Genomic DNA, 12,533 nt, shown 5'->3' with positions numbered 1-12,533 from the left:
GGTGAAGTGCAGCAACTCAACGTGGCATCGATTCCACAAGTGCTTGCAAGATGTATGGAGGGACGTTGAGCCCATGCCTTCAAGGTAGCCATGGGTAGTATTTGCAGTTGCAGGATCTTGGGTGTGAATGGACCTCTCCACCACTTCCCATAAAGGTTAGATTCACGTAAACATGCAGGCTACATCATTCATAAGAACTCTTTAGAATGCTCCTTGAACCAATTCTGGACAAGTTGGGCCCAATGGCACGGTGCACTATCCTGCTGGAATATCCCATCTTTGTGGGGCACTGCAAGTCTATGAAGGGCTGAAAATTGTCACAAAGCAGCATAACATAGAAAATACCAGTCAATGATATGTTTAGGCACTACCGGCCAACCCCTTTAACAACTATCCAAGCTTCATGATCAGTCACCTTGTAGTTTGGAACAACTGCATTATGTCAGCTTTCTGGGTAGTCTAGTAGCAATGTAAATAGAGATGAGCGAGCATACTCGATAAGGCGAACTACTCGAGCGAGTAGTGCCTTATTCGAGTACCTGCCCGCTCGTCTCTAAAGATTCGGCTGCCGGCGCGGGTGACAGGTGAGTTGCGACGGTGAGCAGGGGGAAGTGGGGGGGAGAGAGGGAGAGAGAGATCTTCCCTCCGTTCCTCCCTGCTATCCCCGGCCGCTCCCCGCCCCCTGCTGGCACCCGAATCTTTAGAGACGAGCGGGCAGGTACTCGCATAAGGCACTACTCGCTCGAGGAGTTTGCCTTATCGAGTATACTCGCTCATCTCTAAATGTAAAGTATTACTTTATTTCTATAAATGTTTCTTTATTAATGTACACCACCAATAACAGTATAAGTACATACACACAGATATATTATTTAGAGCTCTAAATAGAGAAGGAGATATCACTTATACACGGTGTATAAAATAAAAAACAAAAAAAAGACAGACAATACATGGCAGCCCTCTTCCTCTTATATTCATATCACCATCCCCTCCCCATAATCCTCAAATAAAATCACGAGCACCCCCCCCCCCCCTAACCGCACCATACCATGTAAAACATCCATAAATGTAGCAGATTTACACAAGCAATCTCAATCATTTGGAATAGTAACTCTTGCCATTTTACGTCACCTCTTACACCGGACACCTTATAACAAGGCGCACATTCATGTCCGTTACACAATCATTTTCTTCACCTTGAATAATTAGCATAAAACAATCAGTGTTGTAATAAAAGGCATTAGTAGATCCCAGTTCTTACCAGCATGTCGGTGGCGTTTAGGTAGTGCTTACTAGCCATGCATTGTTCCAGTTTCTGGGGCACTTGCTTGATATTCTCAATTTCATCCAAGAGATTCAAGACATGCTTGTGTTCAATCCCCTCAATCCACAACTTTCTTAACTCATCACGTTTGCAATGAAGAAGCATCTTGCAGGACAAAAGGTTCTCTTTAACCTGGCAGGAAATCATTAAAACTGTCACAAGGGAGAATATCACTACAGATAGCACGTAACTTAATTGAACCATTTCAACATTTTAGGTTATATCGTAATGATTTGTCTTATTATTAGTCCTTACAGGGGAATGTACAAGAATTTCAAGTTTTACCCTATCCAGAAAATGGGAAATATCTTGCTTATCCATGGGGGTCCCATGTACCCCATCCTCCTCACTGCAGAGTTACTGCACCCCCTGCATTGAAGAGAAGACTGAATGACCAGTGCTCCATTCACTTACAATGGACTGCCGAGATACCCAAGTGGCACTCACTCCAGAAATTAATGTAGCGCTAACCTGCGCAAGTGCGGCCAGCGGTCCATTCAGAGTGACATCACTGCTAGGGAAGTAGTGATAGAGTGATCACATGGGACTCGAGATTGGTTGGGGTCTCATCACTGTGGATTGGGAAGAACTTGAAATTCTGGTAAAACCCCTTTAAAGGGAACCTGTCATCAGGCGTTTAGTTGTTTAGTGGGAGGGGGGACCCCTTCCAGCACTGCCATCAGTACTTCCGACAACGTGATGGGGGGAGGGGGGGGGGTGGCTATGGGCTAGCATGGCAGCCAAGAGCCTACTGAAGGCTTCCATGCATAGATGCCCATCAAGAGCTTCATAGGGAACACTAAGAATTACTATGTGCTGCACCAATGAAGTATATAGCACGAACAATCAATTCATCACAAGTTCAAAACTTAATGAAAAAAAGAAGTGCAAAAGAAAAAAAAAAAGATTTTATAAAGTACATATACATATTAAAATATCACAATATATATACTGAAGGCCATAAGAAAAAAAATAAAATAAAGTTATGCCCAAGCTACTTTTTTTGCACCTCGGCTCCCCCAAAAAATTGGAATAAAAAGTGATCAGGGACATATTTTTCCTCTTTTTAGATTTCTATCCCTTCGAAAATTTGTTAAAAGTTTTTTGTATATTATATGGTACACTAAGGCTGCCTGCACACGGGCGGAAATCCCGCGGCGGCATTTCCCGCGGGATTTCCGCCACTAAAAGCCTGCATAGGAGTGCATTACAATACGCACTCCTATGCAGACGGCCGCGGTTTGGCTGTGCGAAATGTCGCACGGCAAACAAACCGCGGCATGTCCTATTTTTGTGCGGGGCTCGCAGAGCCTCGCACAGAAACGTCACTCACCCAGCCGCCGGCTCCGGTCTGCGCATGCGCCGGCTGCCCGGCAGCCGGCACATGAAAGAGCTGGGGCCGCCGGGCGCATGTGAGTACGCGCTCGTCTCTGCAGGCGCTCAGGTCGGTTCCCGCGGCGAGAATTCTCGCCGCCAGATCCGACCCGCTCGTCTGCAGGCGGCCTAAATGAAAAAAAAATACAACTAATCACGCTATACATCAAGCCCTAATAAGGCTTGCCAAAGGAAAAATAAATAAGCTCTTGGAATAAGAAAAAAAACCCCAAACTCTCGGTCTTGAAAGCGTTAAAATGCTGAACCCTGGCAGACACTTTGAGTCATTCATTTCTATGTGGGCAAGCACAGGATTATTGAGGTCCAGTAACAAATATGGAATCAATCGCGTCACATATCTCCTGTATCAGCCCTGCGTCTGACAAATACCGAGTAGTAATAGTATGGCTGGGGTGGCCAATTCCCAGCTGACAGTTTAGATGGTTCTGAGAAGTCCCATAACTGCCTAATTCTAGCATGTAAATGGTGATTGCAGAGAAGAGAGAACAGCCAAGTTAGATATGGCAACAATGGGAACAATCTCAGTGTCTGACCAGAGTAATAAGTTATCCCACCTGTTATACACCCGTCAGCCCTAGAGACCTCCACGCTAACAGCCAACTGTATATAGAGCTATAAATCCAATATATAACCAGGATATACATGGTATTCTCCAGCTAGAGCATGCTGTGATGTACATTGATACATGAAGGCTGATGCATATCTGCAACAGTGATTTCTTAAGCACAAGATGGTATATTCCCTGATGGCACCTGCTAGGCCGTGGATTTTGCAGCAACCTTATTGTGCTGTAATAGTCTTTAACCCTTTGCAATCCAATTTTGGATTCAGGGTTTCCTAGGGGGCTTTCTCTTTCTGCCATTTTACAATGGCGCCATCTGCTGGCTAGAGGCAGCACTGCAGTATGGGACATGCTGGAGAGGCCCCCAACAATAAAGCGGCCAGTAATATACAGTAAGAATACCCTGTCGGACGTCTTCCGACATCGGAGCTGTGCAGCCTTTAATCAGAATGTCTTCAGACGTCAGACAGTGGATTGGAAAGGGTTAAAGTATGCTATATAACAGCTGTTTTGCCTCCACTTTTCTGAAGCACAGACACCATCAGAAATAGGTGTCCTTAGAACGGGTGACTGACCTGCTTGATCTTATTGCGGGAGTTGGTAATCCGCTCGGTTATGTTCTGGTAGGTGCGTATGGCGGTAGTAAGCTCTGTAAAGTGCTGCTCAATCTTCTTATCCAGGTCTTTATCACAGCTTTCATACGCTGCCTCCAAACGCCCCCTCTCCGTTTCTCTATCTTCCACATCATCGCTAGTTGAAAGGGTCCTGGAAAACAAACCAGAGTTAGGTGGGCTTTATGAGAAAAGCACTAGATGCAGATCACTTCCATATGAGCCATGTTGGTTTAGTACATACTGTGCCAATATACACGCTAGTACACTGAATCTGCAAGCCTTGGCGAGACCAGTAGCCTATCCAATGTATATTAGATGTTGGATTTCAACAGGTCTAATAGTTTGTTTCCTGTGGCAATGGCTTATTCCTCACTCCTCATGGAAAACACACGCATGTTCAGCCAAGTGTGCATATGTTATGGGAATGGAGAAGAATAACCATCGGCTACTTGTACAGATGCTTTTACAATCCACTATATGCTGGTCATCATGAAGGATGGAAGGACACTGCAGTTGGGAGCAAGTAGAATTCCACTACTTTCTATCTATCCATCTATGCCCGGACATTTTTAGAGGGTCCCGACTTTTCTTCTAATTATATACAATCCCAAGTAATGTTGTATTCCTCAATATGTTACATATTTACAGAATATGGCTCATGCTATACAATTCACATTGCTCATTTCATGGCTTTATGGCATTTTCTCATGTAACAGTGTTGAGAGTATAATGAGAATGGTGGGATCAAGGAAAAACACCTAGCAAAAGGGGTCCTTGTCCACAAGATAACCCATTATCAAAAGGGGTTTAGAGAAGGGTGTCAAGAATTGTTCTGATGATGCAGAGTCAAGAAACTGCAGCCCAATAGTAAAACTGGTCCTCTTACTGAAGCGTCTGAATGCACAACTCATCATTCCTTAGCACCGATGGCCTAGAACGGCAGAACACCAGTTTGAGGACCATTGTTATGTAAGAGAAGCAGGACAATGCTCCAGTGGGCAAAAATTCAATCAGTGAGAAGTGGACAAACATCACGTGGTCAGATGAAGCCAGACTTCTGTTGGACCATGCTAATGGGATAGTCAGAATTTGGTACAAGCAGCATGAATCAATGACCACTTCCTGACAGGTGTCAACAGGTCAAGCTGGTGGAGGTAGAGTACCGATCTGGGAAATGTTTTCTTGGCACACCGTCGGTTCTCTATGTTAAGTGTGGATGGATGCCACAATGAATTTCTGCAGTTCTGAAGGTCAATGAAGGTCCAACATGCTACTAGATGAGTCTATTCAGTGTATATGGAACTCAATAACACTACAGTATGCAGAAAGCTCCGATGCCTCCTCTAGTGATAGCTGCAGCCAATCAGAAGCTTATGCTGTATACCCATATGTATGTACTGTGCATTAAACATCTGCTAGTAGGGCTGGGCAATTAATCAAATTAATTTGCCACTTTAATGCCGCACGCTTCCTCTGAATCGCAAAATCAATATTAGCCCTGCCCCTGAGTATGGGCCGATACTGGGCTGGAAAACTGGCAGCAGAAGCCAGCTGGGAGGAGGCAGCTTTTAGAATGGAGTTGCTCCTGGCAGGTCTTTCATTCTTGACACTTCATGATTGTGCCCACTCGAATGGAGCTGCTGGTGGTAGGATCTATCCGGAGCAAGTCCATTCTAGTCAGCTCAGTTGGGAAAGGTCTCGAGTGGATTTACAAGAGGAAGGACAAAGTGGGAACAAACTGACCGTATCCAGCTGCGGTTCTGCCACTTTCAGTACAAGGACAACTGCTGCGGTACTGGGCTAGCCGCATGCTTACAAAACACTGATTAGTAGGTGTGCAGAAGCCACTCCCGCAGCAATTACCCATCTGTTTTTACTTTAAATGGCTAAAACACTACTAGATCCAGTCAGTGTATGCGTGCGTCTCCATGTTAAGGGGTTGTTTTGGGTCATTAAAACAAAAATTGTGTGTGTGTGGGTGTGGGGGGACTCATCTAATCCGGCAGCTCCCCATCCTTTGCTCCGGCACCAGCACTCATCGCACGGACTTAGGCGGAACAGGCGGTGGACGGTCACAGGCTTCAGCGGCTATGAAAGAATCCCTGCTGAAGACTCTGACTGGCGGACTGGTCATGTGCCCAATAAACGGCACGTAGCCGCCTGCTGGGTGGGGAGCCACCGGAACACACGAGTATTCATTATACAGGATTGTATGCCGCTATCATTTTCTTTTTTACGTCTTAGAAAACTCATTTAACATAGCAGAACTGGAGAAGGTCTGGAGAGGACAGTATGGGGGCAGAGGGTGTCTGCGGAGGAGATGACCGATGGAGAGGACACTACAGGAGGGGGCTGTGATGACAGATGGGGAGAGGGTTGAAGCCCATCCTTCATGTGTTTATTACTTTGAACCACGTTCTTTCACATACAGCAAGTCACATGCTTGCACAACAATTCCTTAAAAAGAAACCCGTCAGCATCTTCAGGGCCACCAGCTTGCTGTTATGTAGCGGGGTTTAGCTCTCTGTGACCAGCATCAGGCTCACGCACACGTGTACGCCGCTGCTGGTAGAGAAGAGTCCTGGACGTATCTCTGGTACGTTATAACTCCCTTTTCTAGATAATGCTCAGACGGCCGCTAGTAACAGAGACATTTGTAGAGAGCTAAACCCTACTACAAAACAGTGGGCTGGTGGATTACTGGCCCAATAGGTCTCAACAGGATCCCTTTAACCCTTTCCAATCCACTGTCTGACGTCTAAAGACATTCTAATTAAAGGCTGTACAGCTCTGATGTTGGAAGACGTCCGACAGGGTATTCTTTCTCTATATTACTTGCCTCTCTGTTGTCGGGGGCCTCTCCAGCATGTCCCAAACAGCAGTACTGGCTCTAGCCAGCAGATGGCGCCTTGTATAATGGCAGAAAGAGAAAGCCCCCTAGGAAACACTGAATACAAAGTTGGATTGCAAAGGGTTAACATGTACCGATTATCAGAAACCATCCCATGCAATTCAAATATTTAGGAATTGTTGTGCAAGCAATTCTCTTAAGTACAAAATGTTACGGAATTATTTAGCTCGTTCAGCAAATAAACAAGAAAACTAACATTAAAATCCAGAAAATTAGAAGGAAAAAAAATGAGTGTTTTTAGTTTTAGGCCCATCGCCCTACCTGCTTGTACATGTGAAGTAGTAGAACTGGCCGTTCGCATGTGGTGGTCATTTTATTGTTACATACAACATAATTAGAGTCAGCCATTAGAACAAAGCACCCTGCACACGACGCTCACTGCTGTCTCTCAGAAGCGCTGAGAAGATATTTCGGAACATCCTGTCCATGTGGACAATTTCCTGTGGATTCAGCTTTCTTCCGGACTCTCGTTAGAGGTCGGCGAGGACCAGCCTCCGGAGCGCTGCGTACATCAGTGTAGAAGTAAGAAGGCGCCATGGCTGCTGTTATCCGTACAGAGAACCTTTACAAGACCTTAGGCCACGCTCACACACGCCTTCAGGAAATACCGCATGAAGGCGCTGCATTTTTACTGGGATTTCAAGCGGCGTTTAACGCATGGAACAGCGGTGGACAGCGCTTCTTAACGCACCCCATCCTTGCAATGGATGATGAGGTGCGATAAACGCAAAAAAAAAAAAATTGACAATGCTTGAAAATCGCAGTGTTAGAGGGGCCGCGTTTGAGCACATATCTGAGAAGCCCCATTAAAATCAATGGGAGCATTGTACCGCAGTTAGCGCAGCATTCGGGACACAGTGCTAATCGCAGTAAAAAAAACCAGTGTGTGCGATAGTGGCCTTAGGCATTGACAGGGGCAACAGTGGGGCACCCAACATTCTCAGGCGCAAATTGGGTTGTTTTTTTGGGCATCTCGCAGCAGAAAAAACTCATACAATATTGTCAGCCATGTGAATGCACCCTTAGACCTCTTTCACAAGAGTGTTACTTTGACGCCAAGTAGAGCCGCCAAAAAATTGCAACCATTAGAAACAATGGTTTCCTATAGACTCCTGCAGGCAAAGAGATATGTCTTGTCCTATCTTTGGACCACACAACGCAGGAGGCTCCATAGACTCCTATGGGAGTAGTCAGAAAAAGGGAAAGGGACGGAGTATAGCAGCGACTAGCGCTGTTAAACAATGACAGGCGGCTGTAGTGAGGCATTTAAAGTGATTAAATTGTAGTTCTGCGGACCGAGGGATTTCGGGGGGGCTGGCGTTATTTTACTGCAGCCAGCCATGTGAATGAACAGAAAAACCGTGAATAATACCTGCGACTTGGTCGCAGCTATTCTTTGCTCATGCGATTTACTGCTCCAATGATCGCGATTTTATAGTGCAGCTAGCTTAGCTTCGAAATGACGCTCATGTGAAAGAGGCCTTAAAGAGACACGCGGCTACTCTGAGCCCTCTACGCTAAGCTTATAGACTCCCATAGGAGCTGACTTACTGACCAGGGGTGTAAGTTTTATACTTACCTTCTCCATCATTCCCTTAGTGTTAGCGGTCAAACCTGCTGCCAAAGCCTTCGAGTGGACTACATAGGTGCACGCTTAGCTTATAGGGTCCGAAGTAGCTGACAGTCTCTTAACCCCTTATTGCCATAAAAGTATTATGTTATGGCCGCTATATAGTTATTGAAAGCTGCTGTAATGCTACAGCACAGCGATAGTGTGGGCTCAGAAGCTGTGCCTGTGCCACAACTTGTGGGTACCATCTGTATTACACAGCTGGCATTCCCTGTACTAACATCCAGACTTGGAGATATGGGTTAAACAGAAGATTAGATGTTGAGGTCAATGCTGAACACAGCATCTAAGTGGTTAACAGAGTCACTCCCCCCCTGTGGGCTCCAGGCTCACCATGCCTTTAAAATGTAGGGCAGCTGTTATAATACACTGCAAGAAAGAAGTATTACAGGATCACACGGACAAGTTCCCCACTTACACAACTCATCCTGCAACAGACAGGCCCTCAGATGGCTGTGTTGATAGAAAGATGAAGTTATGGCTTTTGTAGTGAGGAGTTGATCCCCCCCCCCCCCATACACATCATTAGATACCAAATTAGGCTACGAGCTTAGAGGGGTATTCCCAAGATAGCAAGTTATCACCTGTCCAGAGGATAGTGGGTACCTAGTCAATTGTTGGGGTCCAAGTGCTGTGACCCTCACTGGTGCAGAAAAATTGCCCCTTGTGTGTCCCTGAGTTGACAGCAGTGGTTGGGCATGCACACCATGGCACCATTCACTTCAATGGGACCCCTGGGAATTGGCAAGTGCTTTCAGGATACTTTCCACCTAGCGGAAAATGGTGCAAAAAGCTATGATTTCCACTTCATTACCCGCTACATGTGAACATATCCTAGCTCAGATATCTCGAACGATCCCACTGGCACAGAGACTGGCACAGTGGCACACATGCACAACCAACACCGTCAAAAGTTTGGGGTAATTTCTCTGGATCAATGGTGTCCCCAGTGCTCTGACCCCACCCATCACCAAGTATCCCCTATCCTGTTGGCAGAGGATAACTAGCCGAAATGTGAGTCACTCCAGGACTGGAACACAGATAGGCTATCAATGCTTGAGTAGGGAAGGGGGTTTCAGCCAGCAGGAGCCTGCCTTCAGCACAAGGGGGGCGCTGCAGAGCTTGCATTCACCTTCACTGATTACAGGGTCGTCTGTAGCAGCAGCTGAGGCCAGCACTGGACTGGGGCGAGCTGCTACACCAGGCACAGCCATGGCTGACCAAGGGGGGGGGGGGGTCCTGAAAGTTGGACTGCCAGGGATCGCACACCGATAGGCTATCCTGTGGCTTTAGAAATAGGAGTGGTGGAGTACAGCACGGCAGGCACAGGGGAGGTGGCAGCACTGGGCTGCGGGCGCAGGGGAGGGGGCAACACTGGGCTGTGGGCGCAGGGGAGGGGGCAACACTGGGCTGCGGGCGCAGGGGAGGGGGCAACACTGGGCTCCGGGCGCAGGGGAGGTGGCAACACTGGGCTGCGGGCGCAGGGGAGGTGGCTGTGGGCACAGGGGAGGTGGCAGCACTGGGTTGTAGGCACAGGGGAGGTGGCTGCGGGCACAGAGGAGGTGGCAGCGCCATACAGCATTCACACAAGATTGGTCGCAGAACATAGAGGGACTGGGTCAGTCCTATATACAGCAGCAGAGGCGCAGTGGGGACAGGGATGACACCAATAATCCTGTCTGCAGGGTCACACAGAGCTGACAGTGACAAGTAGTGTAGCCTGATCACACACCCACGTCCCGTGTACACTTTGGCCTCTGCCATGCGCGTACGAGGAGGGGACATCACCCACCTAATGACAGAGATCAGTAACCCCGAGGGGTCTTTGCTCTTGCCCATCTGGCCCCTGTATCCGGACATCTTCACGTTCTGCTTCCTCCTCTCTGCCCACAACAAGCACTGTATTGCAATGCGCATGCGCAGGAAGCTCCGCAGCCAATGATATCCGTGTACACCCGGCTAGAAGAGGGGACAGAACAGCGCGCACTGCTAAAGGACCTTTGATGATGTCATGAACATGTGATCTGTCACGTGTGTGAAAGGAGTCAGGCTCTGCCGCTGCAGGAAACGTGTGTAGCCCTGTTATAAACAGCTCGTCCTGTAGAGAAGGAAATGCAGACGTGTGAGCGACGAGTGCTGGAGACCGGCTCTACAGTGTGTGTACATGGCTGTGACTGTGTGCCTTATATATGTGTGCATATACACACACGTACGTCTGCACCATATACATGACTGCACTGTATGCATTACATGCACGGCTCTGCACCGTGTACTTTATATACATGACTGCATCATATGCATTACATGCACGGCTCTGCACTGTGCTTTATATACATGACTGTACTATATGCATTACATGCACGGCTCTGCACTGTGCTTTATATACATGACTGCACTATATGCATTACATGCACGGCTCTGCACTGTGTGCTTTATATACATGGCTGCACTATATGCATTACATGCACGGCTCTGCACCGTGTGCTTTATATACATGACTGCACCATATGCATTACATGCACGGCTCTGCACCGTGTGCTTTATATACATGACTGCACTATATGCATTACATGCACGGCTCTGTACTGTGTGCTTTATATACATGACTGCACCGTATGCATTACATGCACAGCTCTGCACCATGTGCTTTATATACATGTCTGCACCGTATGCATTACATGCACAGCTCTGCACCATGTGCTTTATATACATGTCTGCACCGTATGCATTACATGCACGGCTCTGCACCGTATGCATTACATGCACGGCTCTGCACTGTGTGCTTTATATACATGACTGCACTATATGCATTACATGCACGGCTCTGTACTGTGTGCTTTATATACATGACTGCACCGTATGCATTACATGCACAGCTCTGCACCATGTGCTTTATATACATGTCTGCACCGTATGCATTACATGCACGGCTCTGCACCGTATGCATTACATGCACGGCTCTGCACCGTGTGCTTTATATACATGTCTGCACCGTATGCATTACATGCACGGCTCTCCACCGTGTGCTTTATATACATGTCTGCACCGTATGCATTACATGCACGGCTCTGCACCGTATGCAGTACATGCACGGCTCTGCACCGTATGCAGTACATGCACGGCTCTGCACTGTGTGCTTTATATACATGACTGCACTATATGCATTACATGCACGGCTCTGCACTGTGTGCTTTATATACATGACTGCACCGTATGCATTACATGCACGGCTCTGCACTGTGTGCTTTATATACATGACTGCACCGTATGCATTACATGCACGGCTCTGCACCGTGTGCTTTATATACATGACTGCACTATATGCATTACATGCACGGCTCTGCACCGTGTGCTTTATATACATGACTGCACTATATGCATTACATGCACGGCTCTGCACTGTGTGCTTTATATACATGACTGCACTATATGCATTACATGCAGGGCTCTGCACTGTGTGCTTTATATACATGACCACTAGATGCATTACATGCAGGGCTCTGCACTGTGTGCTTTATATACATGTCTGCACTATATACATTACATGCAGGGCTCTGCACTGTGTGCTTTATATACATGACTGCACCGTATGCATTACATGCACGGCTCTGCGCTGTGCTTTATATACATGTCTGCAATATATGCATTACATGCAGGGCTCTGCACTGTGTGCTTTATATACATGACTGTACCGTATGCATTACATGCAGGGCTCTGCACTCTGCGCTTTATATACATGACTGCACTATATGCATTACATGCAGGGCTCTGCACTGTGTGCTTTATATACATGACTGCACTATATGCATTACATGCACGGCTCTGCACTGTGTGCTTTATATACATGACTGCACCGTATGCATTACATGCACGGCTCTGCACTGTGTGCTTTATATACATGACTGCACTATATGCATTACATGCAGGGCTCTGCACTGTGTGCTTTATATACATGACTGCACTATATGCATTACATGCATGGATCTGCACCGTGTGCTTTATATGAATGTCTGCACCGTATGCATTACATGCAGGGCTCTGCACTGTGTGCTTTATATACATGTCTGCACTATATGCATTACATGCACGGCTCTGCA

The 12,533-nt window shown here is 47.0% G+C and overlaps 1 protein-coding gene across 1 annotated transcript in view; it reads right to left on the bottom strand.

Moving 5' to 3' along the window:
• Window positions 1-10,345, bottom strand: part of EXOC4 (exocyst complex component 4) — a 395,535-nt gene extending 385,190 nt beyond the window's left edge. Inside the window, exons 1-3 of the mRNA XM_066592136.1 lie at window positions 10,229-10,345; window positions 3,857-4,046; window positions 1,262-1,456 (exon numbers count right to left, since the gene is read on the bottom strand). Of these exons, the coding sequence (XP_066448233.1) occupies window positions 1,262-1,456; window positions 3,857-4,046; window positions 10,229-10,296 (453 nt within the window). The 5' untranslated portion in view covers window positions 10,297-10,345. The remainder of the gene's footprint in view (window positions 1-1,261; window positions 1,457-3,856; window positions 4,047-10,228) is intronic.
• Window positions 10,346-12,533: the final 2,188 nt, after the last annotated feature.

Source organism: Eleutherodactylus coqui, chromosome 2 (assembly GCF_035609145.1).
Source record: "Eleutherodactylus coqui strain aEleCoq1 chromosome 2, aEleCoq1.hap1, whole genome shotgun sequence".
Classification (NCBI taxonomy): Eukaryota; Metazoa; Chordata; class Amphibia; order Anura; family Eleutherodactylidae; genus Eleutherodactylus; species Eleutherodactylus coqui.
The sequence above is the reverse complement of the archived record's forward strand: the minus strand, read 5'-3'. Positions and strand labels throughout refer to the sequence as shown.